Genomic DNA, 24,238 nt, shown 5'->3' with positions numbered 1-24,238 from the left:
CTCTTTCTTCTTCTTGAGACACGGTTTCTCTGTAGCCCTGGCTGTCCTGGAATCAGCCTGCCTCTGTCTCCTGAGTGCTGGGATTAAAGGCAAACCATCTGCCACCGCTTGGCCAGAGTTTTCTTAATTTCCTTTTCAGACACTATAGTATTACTACACGGGAACGCTATTATTTTATTAAAGCACTGAATTCATAAGTTCAAACAGTTTTTCAGTGGAATTTTTTGGAATTTTTCTATATAAAATTATCTCTAGCAAATATAGATAATTTCTTTATTTCTTCTTTTTTAAAATAAAAATTGTGGTGCTTGGGATTGAAAGACACTCATTTCTTTCTTTCCAATGAATATTCTTTTATTATTATTTTTCTCTTGCCCGGTGGCTAGAGGCTGGGACTTCCAATACCGTGCTGAGAAGAATTGGTGAGAGTAAGCACCTCTTGACCGCACACAGAGGAAAGCCTTTTAAACTGTCCTTATGGAGTGTGGTGTGATGTTGACAAGGGCTGTGTCCTCTGCGGCCTTTATTGTGTTGAAGCTTATTCCTGCTACTTCTAATTTGTCGAGAGGTTTCCCTTTGTTTGTTTTTAAATCATGAAAGGACATTGAATTCAATTGAGTGAATATTTTATGTTTACATTGAGATTATTGTAAGATCTTTATCTTTTACTGTGTTATTGTGTCATCACCTTTATTGTTTAGAACAGGTTCCAGAGTCTGCTTTGATTTCTCCAGGAAACTGGCTACCATGAATTTGTCTAGACAACCACTCCTGAAATAGCTTCTTGTTTGTTTTTTGTTTTTAGAGACAGGGTTTCTCTGCGTAGTTTTGGTGCCTGTCCTTGATCTCTCTCTGTAGATCAGGCTGGCCTCAAACTCAGAGATCCTCCTGGCTCTGCCTCCCAAGTGCTGGGATTAAAGGCATGTGCCATTGCCGCCCGGCCTGACATGTCTTCTTTGAAAAGCTGATCACATCCTAAATCATGAGTTGGATTTCTCTGAGAGAAGTACCAAAATTTGTACCAAATGTTGTTAAACAGGCAAGAGGCTCTATGCAAGGGTACTACACTGGGGGAGAAGGACTGAACTTAAATCCAGATACACCAGTGACAGCTGGGGGGTCACAGCCAATGGAAGGTAAGCAAGTGTTATTGGACAGGAAGTTCCTAAAATAGTTTTGACTAGATACCAAGGCTACAGAGAGACCTGATTAGATATCAACGGTAGGTAATTGAGCCCGAACTGGACCTAGTTGAGAAGAGGGCTCAAAGAAGCCTGGTTAAAGTTTGGCCAAAGATGGCATCCTTGTAACCATGCCATCTCATCCCATTGCCAAGGAATTCTCTCAGCTTCTCGAAGGAATAGGAAATTCTAGGGCATGTGAGGGAGTCAGAGAAGCATCTCCGTGTGTTCCCAGGCTTGCTGGGGCTGTTCCACCCCCCCAGGGTCAGGCACCACAAACAGTCAGGGCTTTTCTGTCAGAGTGATTTGAAGGCTTTTTGATAAAATCTGACTTATTAGATTTGAACCAGGAGTGGATGCTTGATAGATATGAATGTAATGATCACACCACTAAATAAATCATCTTTTAAGTTTTGAAAATGGATCCTTCTGTTTCTATCATTTCAAAATATTCCAGGAAGGTACTTGGGACACTGGGATCCAAAGTTTGAAGAGTCACTTTGCAGTAGGAAACCCATGCTGCGGGTCCCTCAGAGAACCACAGACTGGATGTGTTGGTTGCAAGAATGCCTGGGGTTGTAAGCATCATGCATGGCAAAGGATGGAGGGATGCTGTTAGGCCATTCAGAAAAGAGAGTTCTTTGTGTGAGAGCTCATCCACAGAGCACCAATGAAATAGAAGTCAGGACCATTCCGGGCACTTCTGCTAAGGCAATACCACCAGAAAAGAAGTCATTTCCTCCAGCAGTTAAGGTAACACCATCACAGTCCACACAAAGGACACACAAGCACCACAGGAATCCAAATGACTTGTTTTCACAGTTAGCAAACGATGTTATAGTTTCTTTGTGTAACCAGTGGTAACTCATAATACTAGTTAGTGAAGTATTTATGGCTTAATGGGCAATTGGACTCTGAAACAGAACTTACTTTCCCATTATGTGCAAGAAAATTAAAGCACAAAGGTAAGAAGAGCATCAGAGAACAGATCACCAGATTTAAAGGTCAGCTTTTAGGCGAGTGTGGTGGCCCATTGCCTGTAACCCTCACACTTGGGAGATGGAGGCCAGAGTAGCCTACATAAAGCTCCGTCTCAAAAAAAAAAAAAAAAAAAAAAAAAAAAAAAAAAAAAAAATCTAAACAACAAAACAAACAAAAACATAAGCTCCCAGGATTGTCCATCAGCTCATTCCTAGTCTACATTGCAGGTTTAGGTTGTTGTTTCTCCAGGAGACTGTTTGCCAAGGGACGCCATACAGTGTTTGTTCACCTGTCCCTTTGGAAGGGGTGCTCTTGCGGCAGCGTCTTGTGCTGGGGAACCCGGGAGAGGCTCAGTTTCAGGCCCCTGCCTGCGTTCCTGGCACAGACATCCCAGCTACGGTCGCGGCTCCAGCTCGCGGGAGATGAGTTTTTTCTCTTGTGATGCCGGATCACGAACCGGGAAAAAGACAAAAAGAAATATGAGACTCAAACAGGCTGAGTTGAGGAGGTCGCAGGCAGTCACAGGAAGGGGCTTTTCTCACAGCTGTTGGGGCCTCTCCGCCTGGAAAGGAAATTTACTCCAGGCTCATTACCTCTGTGTCTGTGTTTTGATAGTCCAGTGTCACGTGGAGTAGAGGAACAAGTGTTTCCACATTTAGCCTGTCAGGTTGGAAATTACAAAAGGCCTTTTATAAAAGAGCTTTTACAGGTCCCACCGAGATTTGAACTCAGATTGCTGGATTCAAAGTCCAGAGTGCTAACCATTACACCATGGGACCGATAAAAAGTAATGAATATGTAACCACAGTTATGGAACTTTGTATGAATTACATGTTGGAAGAACTAGATTAAGCTTCAGTTTTAACAAAACTGTTTATTGGGAGAGACACGGCAACACATTAATTATAATAGAAATCGCAGTTCCCCCTCCCTCCCTCCCTCCCTCCCTCCCTCCCTCCCTCCTTCCCTCCCTCCCTCCCTCCCTCTCTCCCTCCCTCCTCTCTTGTTACCGGCATAAATTAGCCTGGAGAAGACAGCAGGGGTAGACTTAGATTTAAGAGGCCCACATCTTACACAACTTCGGACGTCTGTAAGAGAAAGCATCGACACCAAGCAAAATTAGACACGGCCATTCCAAAGCTTGTGTGATGTATGGGTGTAAAACTGGAGCAAAGATTTCCTGCCGAGTCTCAGGTAATTTCCATTATAATACATACTTTTGCAAATTTTACAAAAAATGCACTTTGCATAGAGTAACCTCTACTAAGGCCACGGAAAGTGTCCCTCAGAAGAGAAATTTTGACATTTAACACTCATGAGAAATATCAGTCTAATGTGTGATTTGACAATGTCTTCTGTGCTGGAGGGATGGTTCAATAGTTAAGAACACTGGCTGCTCTTGTGGAGGACCGGGGTTCAGTTCTCAGCCACTACAACAGTCAGCTCCCTACCACCTGCAGAAGCAAGAGATCTGACTCCCTCTTCTGGTCTCCAGGGCTACTGCATACATGCAATACACATTCAGACAAGTAGGCAGGCGCGCGCACGCGCGCGCGCGCGCGCGCACACACACACACACACACACACACACACACACGCAAATCAAAAATTGAATTTAATAATCTATGTTTGCAGTTTTTTCCCCTAAAATTTGTCCAGGAATGTTTTAAGCATGTCTAAAGAATAGGAATTTGTAGTCCTACAAACTTGAAATAATTCAGGGGCAATTAAATAAGCTGTGGTCTAGAGGGGACCAAGGCTGTACTTTGCTTGTGATGGTAGCTAAACTTGGTAATGTATGAGTTTCCCGGTGGTACTGGTTTTGAAGGAATGTAGGAATCATGGACAGCAGCTGAGGCTTCGCACCATGAGAGAGACCAGGAGAGGACATTGATGAATTTGCAGCCTCAGTTGCAGCAGAAAGACCAGAATTGAAGGGGCTATGGGCAGAAGTTGAGGCTTGGCACCGTATAGCAGGGTTGGAATCCCTGAAGAGAGTCCAGGAGAGGCTATTGGAGAAGCAGCAGCCCAGTTGCAGTGCAGATCCCAGCCTTTTGGAGATGTCAGTGCTATGGGATGGCCCCTAAGAACAGCAGCCGCCATGAAGGGGAGCTGACCTAAGCTTGGGAGAAAAGCCATGTGTGCTTTGGATGACAGAGCCAAAGACACGCCACTGCCAAGACCGTTGGATCCCGGAAGTCTGACACGGATTTTTATACTGCTGGACTTGGTTTTGCTTTGATTTGATTATGACTATGCTCTGGTTTTCCTCTCTGGAATAACTAAATTCTTAACTTATTTTGATTTTACAGGAGCCAATAGTTAAGACACTCTGCACTTTAGAAAGACGTTTATTGCTGTCTGGAGGTCTACCCTCCAAGCCCAAGCACTCGGGGCTCAAAGGGAAGTCCACAGTGTGGTGAAGTTACGGCTTTTCTCTCTGAGGGGTTGGGGAGAATGAAAAAACCCACGCACTCTCTCAGTGGTTTCTTTTCTTTATTCTCATCATGCCGTTCTCTCTCAGGCTGTACTACTACATTGTCTTACTCCTCTCGTGTCTTTGTGTAGCTTATATATCCCAACAAACTCTTTCAGGCAACCCAGGGGTCACAAAAGCCTACATTTCATTATTAAGTGAATGATTATAGAACTCACGACTATGTGAACACTTTAAACCAGCATTTTGTAATCAGAAGTCACAAATTTTGGATTTATTTCGGATCTCAGAGGTGCTCTGGAGACTGCTTGTCTCAGGGTGTGGAGACACAGAGGACACACAGGGCTGGGGAGATGGGGGATGGGGGTAGAGGGATGTCAGAGATTCTCTAGTACAGACCTAGGTTACCGCATACTTTTAGTATCAGCTCAGCTGGGCACTTTCCATGAAACTAATAACCAAAAAAGCCTTAAACTTAAAGTATATTTTCTGCCCTGTGTGTAACTTCTAATTATCTAAGAACACCTGTAGCCCTTATTTGGGGCTACAGAGTCAAGTTATTTTCTGTAGCCTTGACTAGCCGGAATATATTTTCACAAACTGAGGTCAGGAATGGGTACAAGGAGTTAATCATTTTTCAGCTAGCAGTAATTGGGCTTTTTTTTTTTTTTTGTTTGTATTTACAACCTAGCCAGACAGCTCAGTTATGTGTCCTTGCTTATCTGAGGTAGTTTATTTTAAAAAACATTAGCAAGAAATCTGGTCTAGTTAAAGGAATTTTAGCCAGCCTGGCTCCTAAATCATAAATCTGAGCTGTGATCTAAAGCAGCTCCTAAGTGTGACTCACAGACCTCAAGGAACAGTAGGCCTTAGGTTATAAAACATATCCTAGTATTTATTTTTATTCATCAAAACTTTGTGTCAATAGACAATTCAGCTTAAGAAATCATCTTTCTGACAATCCACAGAATTAGATGCCCACTACATCTGATTGTATTCATGAGAAAAACACACTACGATATAAGCAGTGGGGGATTCCCCACAATCATATACATCATATCAAATACAGGAGAAAAGATTGTAACAGCAGCATGTGAAGGCATCACAGAATCAGAAGACATTCTGGAGTCTGTGTTCTTGTAAGCCTTGCTTGAACGAGACATACCCATGAGAGAGTTTTTCTTCTGGTGGGCTGACACCTGGATTTCAGTTGCCTCCTGTTATATTTTTGACATGGCTACTGTCAGACTTTGTAGTTTTAAAGAGACTGATTTTTTTTTTTTTTTTTTTTTTTTTTTTTAGACAGGATTTTTCTGTGTAGCCCTGGCTGTCCTGGAACTCGCTCTATAGACCAGGCTGGCCTCAAACTCACAGAGATCTGCCTGCCTCTATCTCCCGAGTGTTGGGATTAAAGCTGTGTGCCATCACTTGGCTGAGACTGAACTTTTAAAATGTTTTAATTTTTAAAGACTATGTAACCTTTCAAATTTAGAATATGTTTTATATTGTGATACTGGTATTAATGGCATCTTGGGGACAATGAGAAAGGAAAGGTGATGTGTTTGCCTGTCAAGTTGACAAAGGATCAATCATGCCAGTTAGTTTTATGTCAACAGCTATCCCAGTGGCAAAGATGTTCAAGGGATGAAGGAAAGAGCTGACAGCAGGTGATTTGTGGCAGAATAAAGTGTTTTCAAAAGCTTCACCAGAGCTTTGACAACTGTTAAGCTTTTACTGAACAAGTAGCTCTGAACGGCTTTTATTAATGCTGCTGGGACTCCTCAGCACCACGGAGGCCGGTGGCTTGCTCTGTATTAGGTTGCTTATTTTTTAGTTTTGGGGAGTATTTTTCCACTTGTGTTTCTGCTGCAGCTGTTGAAAAAACAAAAAACAAAAAACAAAAAACAAAAAACAAAAAAACCCGCCGGAGGGCTACAGAGTGAGATTCCATCTACCCAAAAAGACTCTGGAAGAGTAAGAGGAAAAAGCTGAGCTCGAGAGAAGAATCACAGGTAAAGCACCAAGCGTGGGCCGTCTCAACCCATGCTTACCGTACCAGTATGTTGGTAACAGCGGAGAGTTATTTATACCCGCACCGCTGGAGTATGTTTGTTGTTTATATGCTACCCAGTCTATTGTTTTGGCTATAAACCAACCAAGGCAGCCTCCTTCAATCTGTTCTCCGCAGAACAATTGATAAGAGGTTAACTTTTCATTCCTCTACGCAAAAACCCTCCCGTGGCTTCCTGCCTCAGAGCTCTTGCAGTAACTCAGGGTGTGTTGTGTTATCCATCCCCCTTTCTGTTTTTCCTCCAAAAGTGACACCATTTCTCCTTAATTATCTTCTCCTTTCTTCACCGGGTCCTTTTTAGCCAGGCTCTCAAGAACCCCGTTTGTTCGTCCCTCTTCATTGGCTTCAACTTGATGTTTTTTTTCCTCTCCACTCTTCCCTTTGCCACATGCAGGTATCAATTGTAGACTGTATTGACTGAATTCCCCACGGTGCTCACATGAATCTAGCTTCTCTCTTCCTCCCTCTACCCCTTCCCTTCCCTCTCCCCCTCCCCCTCGCCTTTCTTCTCTCCTCTTTTTGACAGAGTATTTGTAACCCACGTTGGAGCTCCCTAAGTACCCAGGCTGGACTGGTGCCATTCCTCCCTCAGCTTCCTGATTGCTGCGATTATAGATACACAACACGGTCCTCTATAGAATTCAATTTTCATTTACAGAATTGATGCTCATGTGTTCAAAACTACAAGTTTAAAGCCAAAAAACACCCAACATTTTCAACACAATGGGAGAGAAAGACATAAAAGAAAAGTGACAAAGTATCTCTGAGTATGGCAAACTGAATCAGTGGCTGCTCCTTAGAGTAGACCATTACCAGAAGTATTTGCTACCTCTCCCTGGGGGAGACTCCTCTGCCCACTGCACAGCCATCTGTTGAGCCAGCTAGACTCAAGCTGGGATAATGAAATGTAAACAGAATTGATGCAGTAGTGTTGGATGGAAATCGCAGACTATCCTCATTCTGCCTGCTGAAAGCAACCTTTGGATCCCCTGGAAACCACTTGAAAGTTTGTGTGTGTGTGTGTGTAAACTTAATTGTCTGCTCCTAATTCTGAAAATGTGCCCTTTCTATATGTTGACTGACTTGATAAAGGAGTCACCTAAACTTTGGCATAATAAGAGTAAATGGGGGGATTTTAAAATGAAAAGGTACGTCAGGATTTAAATAAACAATCAACAGATTTTTCCAATGTTTAAAAAAGATAGGCAAAGTGTGATGGCTCACACCTGTAACCCCATCACTCACAATGCTGAGGCAGGAAAATTGCCCTGAGTTGGAGGCGAGTCTGAGCTACAAAGTGAGACCTTACTTCACACAAAACAAAACGGAAATAAGTTTACTAAGTGCGAACAGCCTCCCCTGGATCAAAGAGGAAAGCTGGAGAAAGAGAGTGAGTAGGGTAAATGTACCCCCACCCCCACCCCACCCCGCACACACACATAGGTTTTCATACATTTCTGGTCCCAAAGACTTCTGGTCCCAAAGAAGTCAGAAAGTGGCTTCTGCAGGCTTGGGAGCTGTCCTGCTCGTGTCTCTCTCCTTTCCCGTCCGGACCCCCTCTGTGGGAGGAGGCGCCCTGTGGGACAGGAACTGAGTGAAGGCTGAGCGTTTTCATAGGCAATTGTTATTCTTGGTCTTTTCAAGAACATTCCACGTAATACACAATAAATTGAAATTGAATCTATAGTTAAAAAAAAAATCCTGAGAATACATTCGAATTATTTAAAAAAAAATTAAATGAACAAAATGACCCTTAGAAATTAAATAGAGGTTTATTTTGAGAGTCTGCGCAGCAGTTGGCTCCATGGCTTAGTTGGTTAAAGCGCCTGTCTTGTAAACAGGAGATCCTGGGTTCGAATCCCAGTGGGGCCTGCTGAGGTCTCTTTTTTTTCTTCCTGAACATTTCTTTAGTTGTGTGGATGCATAAAGAGAATACTCGAGCAGCTCGCCTTCTCGAAAATGGCCGGATAGCAGACAAGCTCTCTTCTCATCCACAAACAAATGTCCAGAACTTACAAGATAAAAAGGAGACCGAGCTAGGCTGCCCCCCCAAAAACGTACAAGAATGAAAAGGGTACCTACGGAGCGAGCGTGCTCAAATCGCTTTTAGGAGCATTGGCTTGCCCGCGCCCTCGGGGCGCACCGTGGCCGGGCAGTGGGAGGGAGGGGGCTCGGGACACCGCATCCGATGTTCCAGGACAGGAAAGGGTTATTGCCAGCCTGGAAGTGCTGTGGGACTTGGAGGCTGGAGCAGACTTGAGGGAACTCCTGACCAATGGCCAATTATAACAATTCGAAAAGAGCACCTTCTGCTACCCAGTTCCGAGGCTGCGGCTGCGCCGTTTGTTGAGTGAGCGAGTGAGCGAACTGATGTCTCCTGTCTCTGTGTTTTCTACTTTCAGGGTTAAAGGCAGGCCTCTCTCTCATCCACCTCCTTCCAGTTTCCTTTAATTTCCTTTTAATTTACTTTGCGATGCAGTAGTGGGTTTGGGTCTAAGTCACCTGAGGTCTTGATGACGTTTGGGGATTTAGGAAGCGTTAGTTTAAGCTAGTCGTACAGCGCCGGTGCAGAAGGGTTCGCAAGTACAGAAGGGTCCCTCGGCTTCCCGCCCACTGGGCTTCCTGCTCCTGCTCAGGTTTCTGTGCTGAAGAGACTGTCCTTAGCAGGGATGCTTTTTAAAAATGAGTGTTCTTTGTTTGTTTGTTTGCTTTTGAGACAGGGTCTCTCTGTGTAGCCCTGGCTGGCCTTGAATTTATAGAGATCCTCCTGCTTCTGCCTCCCGAGTGATGGGATTAAAGTCGTGGCCCACCACATCTGGCCAGGAAGTTTGTTTTTCATAATAATTGTCTTACAAGAACGGAACAATCTTATAGTAACAGTATTTCTATTTTCTCATAAAACTGAGGGGAAAAACAAAAACTCAGAATAATCATATATTCTGGCATGACTTCCCTTCTGTACGTTTAAAGACAACACTTCCTATTGTTTGTGGATACACATATGCTTAGTAGAGCAGAAAATATGAACGTGGCGGAGAACAATGACCGAGTTGGAGACTGCTTCTGTGGAGACAGCACTGTGGAGTTTGGAGGGAGCATCAAGCTTCTGGGGTGAGTTCACATCATGGTGAGTACAAAGTCGAGAAACAGCCAAAGGTCACGGGAGAAGAAACTGCCTTACTACAGCACGAAAAGAAACACAGGGTCCTTTGCAAAACCAAGCCCGGCCCAGCAAAGAAGGAATGGAATCTTACTGTGGAGTCCGTATATACCCATACATGAGTACACACGGAGGACAATGCTCATGCTACGTTTATTTATTCCAGGTGCACAAAAAAATCAGTACGGGTGATCGAGTGACCAGGTGGTTTCCTCCGAAGAGTTCCAGCTGAAACAAATAAGAAATGTGCAAGTATGTCAGCAGTCCCCCAAAGGGTGACAGTTATCTCGTCAACACAGTGTAGAAGTCTTGCTTAGTAAGCATGTCACACTGGACCAGTCTGACCACATGTGGACCTTTGGGGGACACTCAAATGCTAGTTAAAGCACCATGAATAAGGCTCCTCTCTGTCTGGCACACATTATCTCTGTCCGGTTTTAGAGTTAGGATGGGGGGGAGGTGTTCGTAAACCAGAAAAGTCCTCTCTCCGTTGCTGTGTTTGGAAGCGGTTAAGCCTGGTGAAATCATTATTCTGCTATTATTTTGAAGAACATCCCACTAAACATATCTGGGTTTAACATTTTCTTTGAGAAATTCTGTCTATTCAATTTATGTAGCAGCTTTAGAGATGTTTTCCATTTCTTCGAACTTACATATCTTACATAATTGATTTCATTTGAATTTTCAAATTATTTGGGCAAAATTCTCTCCAACAGTGTTCATGTTGATCGATACACTCCAATCTGCTCCTTAAAAAGCAAACAAATAAACAAAAAACTCTCATATTTTAGGTCTCAGAGTAAGTTTGGATCCTGGCTGTATACTGGCCCTTGTCAGGCTGGGTGACAGACACTAAGGTGGGCCGGTGTTCACAGAGTATTAGACCCTGCTTTCCTAGAGCTCAAGAGAAAGAAACCTCAGAGCCAGGGGAGGCAGTCTCCGATTGGCCGAGCTTTTCAGAAAATCAAGTTTCTTCCACATTTCCAAAGCCTTGAAATGAGTCCCAGATGACTGGGACCCCAGTCTGGCTGGGGAAAGAAATCACATGGTGTTTCCTGGTGCCGTTTGGCTGCTGTAACCGTCGGAAGCACACGGGGCTGGCAGTACAAGACGCGGGTCTGTATTAGATTTCTCTAAGCATCAGAACGGATAGGATGAATATATATCCTATACATATCAGCTTGGAAGCTGGGTGCTTCCGCGGTGGTGCACCCTACAGTGGCAGTCTCCGGTCGGAGAGCCCACAGGCCTGGGAACCTCAGCAGTCACAATCTGGCACGGAAAACCTAGAGGATTCTTGGTCCTCAGTCAACGATGGAAGCCTGGAAACACTGGTCCAAACCAGCCAAGGGGAAGAATCTTCCTTCTACTACGTAGGTTTGTTTATTTGTTTGTTTTTGTTTTTAAGTCAGTGCTGCTACCAGAAGGTAAGGTCCACAATCGGGGTGAGTATTCCCACATCAATTAAGGCAATCAGGATAATTCCTCAGGTGAGGCTCCCCACCCACGTGATTTGGAGTGGCAAGTTGACAAGGAACCAACCACTTCACTGTACGAACTCTCCAAGGGTCACACTGGAGAACACATAGCAACGTTTACTGACCGCCTGGGGGGCTGGGGACAGGCGCGAAGGGCAGGGTCACAGGGAGGGTCTTTCTTCTCCCTTTGCAGGATTGCCGTTTATTCCCAGAGGGTCTCAGACCTGACTAAACTGGCCAACCACGTGTAGCAAGGATTACAGAGGGATGACGAATACTTTTCCTTTTCTGTTTCTTACTAAAATCCTTATCGGTTGAGAGGCACGTGGAGCACTACGCACTTTTGGGCGTTTGGAGAACATTGGGATCTACTCTTTTTTTTTTTTTTTTTGGTTGTTGCTGTTTTTTGTTTGTTTTGAGACTGGGTCTCTCTTTGTAGTCCGGCCTATCCTGAAATTCACTATGTTGACAAGATGGTCCTTACTCCCAGAAATCCGCCCGCCTCTGCCTCCAGGGTGCTGGGATTAAAGGTGGGAGATCTGCATTTTGCTTGTTAGTGTGCTATATCGAAAAAGTGACTCAGATTTTTAGAATGTTAATTACATCTTCGGAGTAATGTTCACAGCAAAGAATGCGTTATTTAGCTAAAACTAAAGAAATGTAGACAGCTAGGGGCTTATGTTCTAGACATTTGAGATACTTTTTCATCCTTGTACTGCTGTAGGACCACGTGGCCTAATGGATAAGGCGTCTGACTTCGGATCAGAAGATTGAGGGTTCGAATCCCTTCGTGGTTGGCTTTTTTTTTTTCACCTCCCGCTTTACTTACCCTTTACAACTATCCTTGCAACTTTTATCTTTCCAGAGGCAGCCACGCTTCCCTAAGAAGTCTCGGGTGTGGCGGGTCTGCGAGTTTGGAAATAAACTGTAGGCAGTCCAGACAATGTGTGTGGCGGCCGCAGAGCAGGCCCGCACTGTGGGGTGTGATGGTCATAACGGGCGGGATGGGAGGTTACAAGCCTGCTTCACGTGGTCCCTGAAGTGTGTATTGGGGTTGCAGTGGGCACACAATTGTCGATACTTTGCACGTGTATGCAGCTCTATGAGCCTTGAGAATTTTATTTTTCAAGTCCATTTAAAGGTCGCCCCATTGGAAAGGAAGATTTCTCGAACTTCAAAGGAGTTGCATCGCCCACTTAATTAATCAGGTGGATGTGTCGGAGTCTGAGAACCCAAAACATCTGAGAAGTCAGAGACCTTCTGAAAAGGACATCGATCTGAACAGATGAGTTCGAATAGAGAAAACGGACACATTATTAGAACAATATGGTGAGTCAACTTACATTCAAGTTCACTATAAATAGTCTTAGGTGATGAAATAAATTGGATTATTTGTCACACACACACACACCCGCGTCCTCCCCGCCCCGCGCGCGCGCGCGCGCGCGCGCGCCCTGAGATAGGGACCTTGTAGGCATACTGCTCTCCACACTCTTTATAGAGCCAAGGATGACCCTGAATTCTTGATTTTTCTGCCTCCACCTCTTGTTTACAGGAGCATACATCAATCATCTAGATCCCTTCCCCCAAACCTAAACAAACAAATAAACAAAACAGAAAAAAGAAAAGAAAAGAAAAAGAAAGAAAAGAAAATGTTCTGAACACATAGGGCAATGTGGTGGAGGCATTTTCTTATTTTTTCTTTAATATGTTTTTAATTAAAATAGAATTAATTATATTGTTTTCCCCACTTTTCTCCCTCCAGTCCCCCTCAGCTACCTCCTTTTGAATCTCTCCCATGTTCCCACCTCCATACTCAAGTTGATATTATCTTTTTCTTATTATTGTTACATATACATTCTTTGACCATTATTGTTACCTATGTGTGTACGTATATGTGTGTGTAACCTGCTGAATCCATTTTTGTTGGTGTGTATATAGTTTCAAGACTGACCACTGGGAGAGGCTAATTCTCCTCCCAGCAGTCATTAGTTGGCCGTAGTTCTTTGTCTAGGGGTGAGGCCCTCAAACTTTCCTTTCTTTCCATGTTCATGTCCATCGATATTGCCGGTTGTTCTAGTCTGGTCTTTGCAGTCATTTCTAGGAGAGACTGTTTCGGAGCAGACTTCCCGGGATTCTGGCTCTCACCATCATTCCAGCCCCTCTTCAGTGACGTTTCCTGAGCCATAGAAACAGGAGCTGTAGTAGATATAGATGTATCAGTTAGTGCTGGGCTCCCCATGATCTGTTGCTATCAAAATTTGTCATCTTAAGCCTTTCCTGCCAACACTGGGGCCCCCAGAGTTCATACCACTGACACCAGAGCCTTGGTTTTTACTATGGGTTCTTTAAATATAGCATTTAAATTCTCTAAATGCTACTAGAAATCACCTTGGCTGAACAAAAGATGGAGTTGGTTAGGTGCATGCAAACCAGTCCTGTCTGTCACTGTGAGGTTTGTTCCACTCCTGGGAAACGGATGCTTGTCCACTGTGGCCTGTCCTCATGGTCCTCACTCTGCAGCCCCTCAGCATATGCCTCAGCTGCTCAGCTCTCTTCTGCAGTATGGGTGGCAGCTCCAGCTCCTTCAGACACTCTCCTTGAGGTTTGACCTAAGACTGTTGAAGATACTCTGCTACCGTGAAACATTAAACACTTTTAGACTCTCAGCATCCAATACTACCACTACTTAGTATCATTATCATTGGTAAGAGAAAAACACTTAATACATGCAATGTGGCTAAACAAATGCAGAATGACAATGAAACCATGATTTTTAAAGTTTCTAAAATTTTAATTTTCTTTTTTAGGCAGCCTCACAGTAGCCCAGGTTATCCTTGAACTTATTATGTAGCACAGACTGGTCTCAGCAATACTCCCTTTTCAGCTTCCCAATTTCTGGGATTACAGGCATGCACCACGAGGGCTACATTTGTTATTTTCATTTCTGGGTTTGTGCCCCTCTTTTTTTTCTGTGAAGATTTTCAGATTAAGATGAACCTTTTTAAAATACTTTTTTGTTAGGGCTGGAGAGATGTCCCAACAAAAGAGCACTGACTGGTGTTCCAGAGGTCCTGGGTTCAATTACCAAGCCCCACATGCAATCCCAACCCACCCCCCCCCATCCCCGCATGGTGCTCACAACCTTCCATAACTGTGGCTCCATGGGATCCCATGCCCTCTTCTCAGTGTGCAGATGTACATGCACACAAAACACCCATGTACGTAACACAGAGAAATACATTTTTCAAAAAAAAATTTTTTTGTTAAAAGTATTCAACAATGTTGGTGACCAGGGAGATGGTTCAGCCACTTTAACGGTGCTTGTCAAGGTGGAAGGAGAGGGCTGGCCCCAGAGTTGTCCTCCGATAGCCACACGGATTCTATAGCACGTACTTGCCCCCCACCCCCAATGATACACACACACAATGATTAAAAAAATTGAAACATAAGAATTATTCAATAACATGACTGATGTGACCTATTTCACAGCACATTTATTTTTCAAACTGAAGATTCACCAGCGTTGTTGTGAACCGTATTCACAATGGGTCCCCAGCATTGCTTGGCTAGTGCGTTCTAATGTGCCCCATTTTCTCATTCCTGATTTCTTATTTCCACTTTCTCACGTCAGCCCTGACCATTTTTACTACAGTTATGGAGGATCTTTCCCTGTTCCTGCAAGAGGCTTTCTAACAGTGCTCTGGGGTCTTAAATCAGTGAGTAAGCCTGCATCCAGGGACTTCAGTTTTATGGAAGTTGGATACGCCAATGCATCGAAGCGTCTGGTGTCTAGATGATCTATCCTTTCCCAGTCAGCAACTCAACTGACAGAGGCAGCACAGTCTAAATTTAGAATTTAACTTAGGTCTCTTGTGCTGTTGAGTAGCAGAGCATGAGAGATGTTGTTATTGTTTCTCTCTCTCTCTCTCTCTCTCTCTCTCTCTCTCTCACACACACACACACACACAGACACACACACACACACACACACTTTTGTTTTGAGACGGGTTCTCACTATGTGGCTCAGGCTGACCTTGACTGGGGGGCTCTTCTATCTCAATTCCTCCATACTGGGATTATAAATGTCGTCAGCACATCAGGCCTGAGATTTTCTTTAAAGGATCCAGGAGGCATGGTTTCACATTAGGCTTTATTTCATGATGTGCCACCACAACTGTTCCCACCGTGTCTCTCCAAACTGTTGATTTCCTTCATCAATGGCCATTCTATTATCACACACAGCTTTCAGTACCAGCATATTTCTAGTGTGTATCCCTCCATGGTCAGCTGTACCACTCGGCTTGGAGGGAAGTCTCAATAATCACATAGTTATGCCACATTCATTTTCTAATTACCAACCAGGTGGTAGATAATTTAACCTAAAAAAAAAATCACATTATCATCTCTTCCTCAGATGTGCCTTGTTTTCCTGTGTTGACAATTGCACATTGCAGTTCCTAGAAAGATGACTGTGAGGATTAAAACAGAGATATTAATCCACCCTGATTATTGGATTACTGGGGGTGTGACTCAGTGCCCACAGCATCTGCCTATCATGACACCCAACATTTCAAAAAAAAATTGCTAGGACATTAGTGAATTGTCAACACCTAGGCTTGGGATTCCCATTGAGGTGAATATTCTGATTTTGATGCTCATTCTGAATGAAGATTAGAACATATAGCAAGTTAGAGAGTCGGCTTTACTAGTGAGAAAGACTGGGCTGCAGGACAAGGATAAAGCAATACCAGCCAACTCCCCAGACATCCCTGGAACTGATGGGGTCTCAGTTAAAACTTTGTGGCCAAGTCTTCTTGGGACAAACTTGGCCTGAGGCAGTTTCTAAAGATAACTCCCCACCACAAGCCATCGGGTGACAACTTTCCAAACATCTGCGAGGATAAATACTGTCTCCGAGGAGGTTCATAATCCGGATGTCATTTGTACTGGGAGCAGGAAGAGGGAGATTTAAATATAAGCATTGATTAGGAATGAACCAGAGATCTTGAATGCTTCAGAAAACATTTTATTGGAAATAATATGTCTAGTTCTGAAGTTGAGGAGTCCCAGTTTGGGGTGGGAGAATCCTATCCTTCAGATGATGAAAGGCACCACCACTCAGAAGCACTAGCTGAACCACAAAGATAAGACAGGAAGGAACACTTTTGTAGAATCAGAGACAAGTTCAGGGTCCTGGCAGGAGAGAGATGACTTCTCCTGTGTGAATCAATCTGTGCCCATTCTTCTCAGATCGGCCACAGAAGGGCCCATGGGATGGTATGAGAGGTAAAGACTGAGTCAGAAAGACACGGGAACATACAACACATTTGTATCAAGAGACAACAGTTTTAGGAGGAGGAACCTAGATTGTCATGCCATCCTCCATTACTATTTCTGTACCTTCAGGCTGGAAAGAGAAGGAGTCAGAATGGCCAAGGAGAATCTTCCTCTCTCCTTGAATACAATGTCCAACCAAGCCATTCTCATATCCTTTGATGAATTTGAGTGGTTCAAAATAGTTATGTTGTTGTTGATGGATTTTTGGGAGTTCTTTGAGACAAGGTCTCTTGTAGCTCAGACTGGCCTGGAATTCATGTTCCTCTTGTCTTACCCATTGAGTGCTGACATTCAGGTGAGAACGGAGACACCCAGCTTAAAAAAAAAAAAATCTGTAACTGGGGTCTCTGGATTTAGCTTTCTCCTTTTCTTTTGTTCTTTGACTCATATATCTTACAAGGAAAAATGTCTGCTGCTTCCAAACATAAACCCAATTTGTGTAGGGGAGGGATGTAGTAAATTTAGGGGTGACTCGGGCAGGTAGAGTCCATTTAAGTAAAGAGTGTAGTGAGAAGATGAATGTTTTTCAGAACAGGGCTTGCAGGGAGAAGCAGGATGGGCTGTGAAGACCGGCCTTCCTACTTGGTTCTGAATTGCTTCAGGTACGCCAGGATGTCAGCCTTGATAGTGCTGACCGGAGCTTGGTGGAACCAGCGCATGACAGGGACTCCATCAGGTCCCACCAGGAACTTTTCAAAGTTCCAGCGGATGTCATGGACTTTTACCGGCTCCCAGGAGATATGTTTGTGTGTGCTGACAATCTCTGAGGGGTGAGGACAGGAGCGCTACAGCAGAAAAGCAGAGGAAAAAAAACACAGTATTTCTGTTCCCAGATGATCCTGGGCATCATCACTCACAGGTGATCCCCTCCCTGTGAGACCCAGACATCTTAGCCTCCTGTGGTTCCTGCAAAAACCCACATATTCTCCTAATCACCATCCTGCCATTCACCAAGAATGTTGCTGATACCGTAATCCAAGTGTACTCTCTCAGTCTACCTCACGTTCAGTTACATGGGTTAAGATGTATTGCCTTTCAGACTTTCGTTTCTTCTAGTTGTTCGTTTGTTTTATGGGACGAGTCTTGGGGAGCCCATGCTGTCCTCAAACGTAATATGTATCTGAAGATGACCTTGAATTCCTGATCCTCATGACTCCACCTCCCGAGTGCTGGGATGACAGATAGATACCACCGTGTAGGCTCATTTTCCTTTTCTGCAAAGTATATGGCTTGGACTAGGATATTCTTTCTAAGGTCTAGAGTTCTACGGACTAGTGGAATTTCAAAAAATACCTTTGGGGGACAACTTTGAGCTACTAAGCCTTTATCAACGAAGAAAAAAAGACAAAACCGCATTTTGTCACTTAATTTTAAAAAGACTACCAAAAGAATAACTTGCATGTGGCCCATGACCTTTAAATAAAGGACAATTTTAAAAACTGGATGGAATTTATGAAGCCCCTCACACTGTTCTGTTTCATCAGTGCAGGGAGAGGCACGCAGCAGTTTTCCAGCTCTGAGTTCTTTATGTTGTTACTAAGTAGCCTGCCCTATAGGTGGCAGGCATTCATCAAAAAATACCTTGGGTGGATGAGAGAATGAATGCCCCTGAGCACTGGGCTGAGTAAAAGCTGCCATTGCACACAGCTCTCGATTCCTCCCCAAACCAGAATCCTGCAGATGCTAAAGACTAGCTCACATCTCCGTGCTATGCAGGAGATTTCATCCAGAAAGATCAACCCCTTTGCAGGAATAATTAATTCCTTGGGTCTGTTTCTCCCATAACCATCTAACGGAAATTTTAAGCCCCAAGTGATGCTAGGAAGATTAGGAGAAAGGAGTTATACACACTCAAGCAATCACTCACCTTCAAGAAGGTGAAGATTTTCTGTTCCTTTTCACCATTCACATCCCCCTTTGCAAAAAGCTGGAAATTAGGTACGTATCCTTTTCCTGGACGAACATACCTGCAACAAGTCAAAGGTTGGGACATGAAGGTAAATGTTATGGCAGGACAGTAGAGATGCAGACAGAAGAAGGACAGAAAGAGGTGGAGATCTGGTAGGGTGGTGGTGGTGGTATGCAGAAGTCAAAGGCCTGTTTTGTATGTTGGTCTCTGATTCCCTTTATATTTCTAGATTCTTGTCTGTCTCCTCTCACTTCACTGCTTCTGTCTTAGGAGGAGCTGGCCTCTGATTTCTCCACTGTCCGTCTGGGTCTCAGTCAGGAGTGAAGAGAAGCCCTTTGGACCTCGTCAGATTCTCATCACTTAAAGTCTGCTTGCAGGTGCCCCTGAGCCTATGAATGAGCACCCTCCCAGGAGGTTCAGAGGGCCTGAAGGGCCTCTGAGACAGGAAAGGCGACAAGGCCTCTAAGGGGCTTCAGGCAGGTACTTACTTGAGGCCAGGAAGAATCTCTATATTTTCTCCTGGTTCTTGCTTTCCAAACTGGTTGCAGGGAAAGCCCAACACAACCAAGCCGGATGGCTTCAAGTCCTCCTGGAGTGCATTCAGTTCTGTGGTTAGAAAAAGGACAACACGATGACCTGACCTGGAGACCCCACATCCAGGAAGGACCCCTCAGCTATGCTTCTACTATAACCAACATATGGACATTTATTTATACAGCCCAGGCTGACCGGAGGAATACCCCATGGGTTGGTCATTTTACAGACAATGAAACAGAAGGAGAAAAACCATCTGTAGATCAGAAAGGCTGAATGTCCTGACTTAAGTTAGATGTGCATTCTGAGCCCTCTTTTTATGGTACAACACTTCTCATACTCATAGTCACATGCAGTCCTTTTTACAAACAGGGATTCCTAGGTTCCATTTCCAATTCCATTCCCCTGAGATGGAGCCCACCCATGTCCGTTGCTTAAAACCCTGGCACTATTTAAACAAAGCCAGCTAGGAATACCACAGCTCATCATCTAGCCCTCCTTGTTGGCTGACTGACAGAATGGACCATTCTTCTCCTAAAGGAACAGGCATAGATGAGAATCGGGGTTCTCTCCTGGGTACAGGATAGCTCATGCTGAGCAGGTTCTGTCCTGGGTACAGGATAGCTCATGCTGAGCAGCTTCTCTCCTGGGTACAGGATAGCTCATGCTGAGCAGGTTCTGTCCTGGGTACGGGATAGCTCATGCTGAGCAGGTTCTGTCCTGGGTACGGGATAGCTCATGCTGAGCAGGTTCTGTCCTGGGTACGGGATAGCTCATGCTGAGCAGGTTCTCTTCTGGGTACAGGATAGCTCATGCTGAGCAGGTTCTCTTCTGGGTACAGGATAGCTCATGCTGAGCAGCTTCTGTCCTGGGTACAGGATAGCTCATGCTGAGCAGGTTCTCTTCTGGGTACGGGATAGCTCATGCTGAGCAGGTTCTCTCCTGGGTACAGGCTAACAGGAGCTGAGAGCTTCAAGCTGAACTTTCTGATACCTAGCAACCGTCCTGGGGAAGTCAAAGACGAATTCTACCGTTAAAAAAAGTCCTCAGAGTTGAACCAAGGCACAAACTTCAATGTTCCTGTCCACTGCCATGGAGCGTTCCAATTGCCCTGCTCTTTGTTAACCCTTTCTGGGTTCTATGCCTTTAGTCCCCTGATAAACACTCGTCTGTCACACTAGGTTCAGCTTGGCCAATTAGCATCTCTCAAAGCCCCTTTCTAAAGTTGGACGTTGCCTCCCCATTTCCACTCACATCCTTTCTTTCCCTCCCTGTCTTATCTTTACCAGGCAATCCCTGTCTCCAGGAAAGAGACACGAAATTAGGAAGCCTGCCGTCAGCCCGTTAGCAGCTCTTCCCAGGATTACTTATCTGTTACATGCTAAGGGGAAATTAAATAAGCAGATTTCTTTTTTCTCTTTGAGATTCAGTCACCCTATTAGCCCAGGCTGGCCTCAGACTCATGGCCTTCCTTCCTCAGCCTTTGGAGTGTAGGAGTCACAGCTATGCATCACCATGCCAGGATATAATTCACTCTTAAGGTCTCTATAAATGGATAAGATGAATTTTTGTTCAATTAAAAAAGAATGAGGGGTTGGAGTGACTTCAAATGTACTTTATTAAGTTAGAAGTCATCAAATAGTGTTTACATTATTGACGATGGGGGCTTCGGAAGAAAGAACGTCTCTCACAAACATGATAGTATTCTCAGAGCGGCAAAGGGAAAAAGCCTTTCACTCTACGACTTTCTGTTCCTTTGACTTTCAATCCTTATGAATACATTACTTCTGCAAAGCACACTGCACACCATAATAATTCACAAGAGGCCTTATTAGTTCAAGTAGCCAGCAGCCTCCTGCACCAGGTTCTACTCTGCTCACACACTACACCAGCTGTAAAGTCCCCGAGCTCCTCTCATGGGCATTGCAGATTTCCCTACAAAAGTCTCAAAAATATGGATCTTCTCTCCTGTATTTGCCAAGGACACTTCTGGAATTTTCTGAGAAGTATCAAATTCCTTGATACTTATTGATCCCAGTGGCAATCTCAAAGCAGATACCAGGCCTACCCAAGGAAAGGGCTAGCAGTTTTGTTTTCTTCTGTAAAGAGCCAAATGGTGTTTCAGACTTTGCAGATCGTATGCTGTCCACATAACTACTGACCTCTGCCTTAGCAGCCATAGGTAAGGATATGCTGTGCTCCAATAAAGCCTTTAAAAAAATGAACTGGCTAGGTTTGACGTGTGGGCCATTGCTTGCCGATTTAAGACATCAGAGAATGAAATAAATTACTATGACACATAGACGTGGAATAGAATTCCCAATGTAATTTAGAATATAGTCAGCTGAAAAAATTTTGTCATGAAGTCATATGGCTCTGAGTTCTTACCAGGGTACTGAATTGTCAGACCACAGTAGGTAGCCACGTTGACAAAGAGGACGTGCTTGCCTGCATACTGCTTGAACTGAATGCGTTCCTTCCCGTTAAGAGCGAGAGCCTCATAGTCATAGATGGTGCCTTTCACGTCTTTGTAGCAATTCATCTGGAAGAATTTTTGAGGGCTTTGTTATGAGTGACAATACCCCATGTCTGTTTGATCATTCAAAGCACACACGAACAATGAAGGTGTTAACCAGGATTCAGAAAACAAACAGGAATTGTGTAAGAGGTGAGAAAACTGATGAGTAGCGCTTGATGTGAAATCTATTGCTTTTGTGGAGAAAGGAGTGGCAGGAGGCTTGTCTGTCACTCTTCTCTTGTCCTGACATGGCAGGAGACCAGGCCATGTGTGGATGAACCTGACTGAAGGGAACTGAGAGCAAATGGCATCAAAAAGAAAGGGACCCTGGCTTTTGTGAAAATGAGGCTGAGAACAGCCATGGATTAAATGCACACTGCCTGGTTGCTCTCCAAGTAGGCCAGATTTCATTGTCTGAATGTTTCAAGATGGCCTAGTTACTTCTCTTTTTCTATGTCTTCTGGCCTCTCACTCTACTCATGAACATGGTAGAATGGAAAGATTTCTAGTCTGGAATAAGATCTACCATTCAGAGTGTCTGTGAATCTGGGCAGCTCTTGTCCCTGGGCCTCTGAGCTCCTCTCCCCCAAAGTAAAACAGAACCCAGACATTCCCAGGCAATGGGATTTCTCTTTCTATCACTCTCTTACTCATATGGCTGTCTTATATGCCAACACCATGAAAACAAACTATGGGTATGTACCAAGAGAGGCTATGGAGAGCCCTAAAGCCTATCTCAGATTGAGAAAAACAGCCTGTCATATCTGAAGAATTTGGAGCAGATTTCCAGATAATAGAAATAAGTTCTACATGAAATTCTCATTGCACATCCTCACTTTAAAATTTTCTATAAGGCAAGTCTTAGGTTCTATTTCTGTCTCTGCCTTGGCTTGGTCCCTGCAAGGAGGAGGTGGATGAATAGATGCTCACCAGCACAACCAGATCCACTCACTGTGCTGGGGGGGGGCAGCTATAAATTGCTCATGGAATACAAGGAGTAGAAAAGAAAGCTACATGCCATCGACCAAGAAAGCCCTGCTGAGCTGGCTAGAAAAAAAAAATCAAAATGGGCTTTCCTTATCAGACGATGAAGATCAGCTTAGACAAGGGTCAACCAGACTTCCTGGAAATGCAGTGCTGGGAAGGATGTGGTCAGCACCATCTGCTCCCAGCCAGAAGGAATACTGCAAAACAAACCCCAACATTTCCAGTCCTATACCATTGATGATCCCATCACTAGCATCTGAGGTTGTAGGTCCTCCTCTGAGGGGCAAAGCACTTTCTCTGTGTAAGCTTTTGAGTCTTTCTTTACACACACACACGCACATGCACACCCCCTCATGCACCAGCAATACTCAAGGATATATACAGAACATATAAAAAGCATTCATCCTCACCTTCCTGATGCCTACTTCCAAGCCATACTATTTGAGGAGGCAGGCAGGGAGCTACAGCAATGAAAATCATGTTGAGTACTACAGTGCAATATCTTAGAGAGACTCTGTACTTGAAGACTCATTTTAGTCCATCTTATCTATTTGGGTGAGGGAGAGTTTGAGGCGTGGTCTGATTTTATCTAGACCAGGTTGGCCTTCAAACTCATGGCAGTTCTCTAGCTTCAGCTCCTTGAGTGCTAAGCTCAGGCATGAGCCCCCATGCCTAGCTATTTCAGTTTATTTTTTCTTCCAAAAATTGTGTTTATTTATTTAATGCATATGTGTGTGTGTGCCTGAGTGTGTATGTATATACGTTGTGTATACGTAGGAACCTGCAGAGGTGAGAAGAAGTTGTTAAAGGCAGTTGTATGCTACCATGGAGGTGCTGGGAACTGAACCCTGGTCCTCTGTAAGAGCAGTAAGCACTCTTAACTACTGAGACATCTCCCCAGCCCCTCCACTTTAGTGTTGATGTTGATTGTTCTGCTCTCCCAAATGTTTTTGAGTCTGAATGTTAGATCTCCATGCCTCCAGACCAGCTCTTATTAAACTCTGAGTCTCCACATATAATAAGGCAGCTCTGGGTGCACAAAAACCATATCTACCCAGCAACTTTTTCTTGTCAGGTTCAAAGAGAGGTAAAAATCTTCCCAGAGCTGCCTTTTATAGAACAAATTATGTACATCCCCATAATTTTTTATCTCTCACCCAAGCTGCGACCATGTTCAGTCCTGTTGTGCTCTCTATGGATCTTACTCACCTTCATCTTCTCCGGCCTGGGGGTTGTCTGCACGTAGCTGGCCAGAAGAAGTGGGATGAGATAGAAGACTCTTAACTGCATAGTCATGACTCGAATTGTAGATCGCCGGTCTGAGAACCTGAGGTCTTTGTATCTCCCCAGTTTTTTGACACCTTGACTAAGACCAGCCCACACCTGTTGAGACCAATCAAAGGGCAGTAAGTATTGCTGTCCAGCAAACCTAGAGCTTTTAAGTCATATCCTTGCCTACACACGCCCCCTGAGCATTAGAATTCACTAGTGTGGTGAGGACCTGGAACACATATAAATCCTGGCAGGAATATCAAAATGTTGTGGCAACCCTTTATAGATCCTGGAAGCCTTAGCTGCTTTTCCTGAGTGGATGTGAATGTTGAGATAAAGACAGACTTCTTGCCAAACAGTTGGCATGGAT

At 44.2% G+C, this 24,238-nt stretch overlaps 1 protein-coding gene and 3 non-coding genes across 5 annotated transcripts; 2 read left to right on the top strand and 2 right to left on the bottom strand.

Moving 5' to 3' along the window:
- Window positions 1-2,869: 2,869 nt before the first annotated feature.
- Trnaq-uug (transfer RNA glutamine (anticodon UUG)) lies at window positions 2,870-2,941 on the bottom strand. The gene has a single exon. It is a non-coding gene; the product is annotated as a tRNA-Gln (tRNA).
- A 5,527-nt stretch (window positions 2,942-8,468) lies between these two features.
- On the top strand, window positions 8,469-8,542 carry Trnat-ugu (transfer RNA threonine (anticodon UGU)). Its single transcript has one exon. It is a non-coding gene; the product is annotated as a tRNA-Thr (tRNA).
- Window positions 8,543-12,032: 3,490 nt separating this feature from the next.
- Trnar-ucg (transfer RNA arginine (anticodon UCG)) lies at window positions 12,033-12,105 on the top strand. The gene has a single exon. It is a non-coding gene; the product is annotated as a tRNA-Arg (tRNA).
- A 4,720-nt stretch (window positions 12,106-16,825) lies between these two features.
- On the bottom strand, window positions 16,826-23,963 carry Gpx5 (glutathione peroxidase 5). 2 transcript variants are annotated; one of them, XM_059262385.1, is made up of 5 exons: window positions 23,806-23,963; window positions 21,480-21,633; window positions 19,046-19,163; window positions 18,516-18,615; window positions 16,826-17,433 (listed from the first exon to the last, which is right to left on the bottom strand). In XM_059262385.1, the coding sequence occupies exons 1-5, from the start codon at window positions 23,890-23,892 to the stop codon at window positions 17,227-17,229; spliced, it is 666 nt and encodes a 221-aa protein (XP_059118368.1). In that variant the 5' UTR covers window positions 23,893-23,963; the 3' UTR covers window positions 16,826-17,226. The 2 variants fall into 2 exon arrangements, with proteins under 2 accessions (XP_059118368.1, XP_059118369.1); XM_059262386.1 differs by lacking the exons at window positions 16,826-17,433; window positions 19,046-19,163 and having other exon boundaries at window positions 18,554-18,615.
- Between the last annotated feature and the right edge of the window lie 275 nt (window positions 23,964-24,238).

The sequence above is a fragment of the Peromyscus eremicus genome, chromosome 5 (assembly GCF_949786415.1).
Source record: "Peromyscus eremicus chromosome 5, PerEre_H2_v1, whole genome shotgun sequence".
In the NCBI taxonomy this organism is placed as follows: Eukaryota; Metazoa; Chordata; class Mammalia; order Rodentia; family Cricetidae; genus Peromyscus; species Peromyscus eremicus.
Note: the sequence above shows the minus strand (reverse complement) of the source record. Positions and strands in the feature narration are given on the sequence as shown.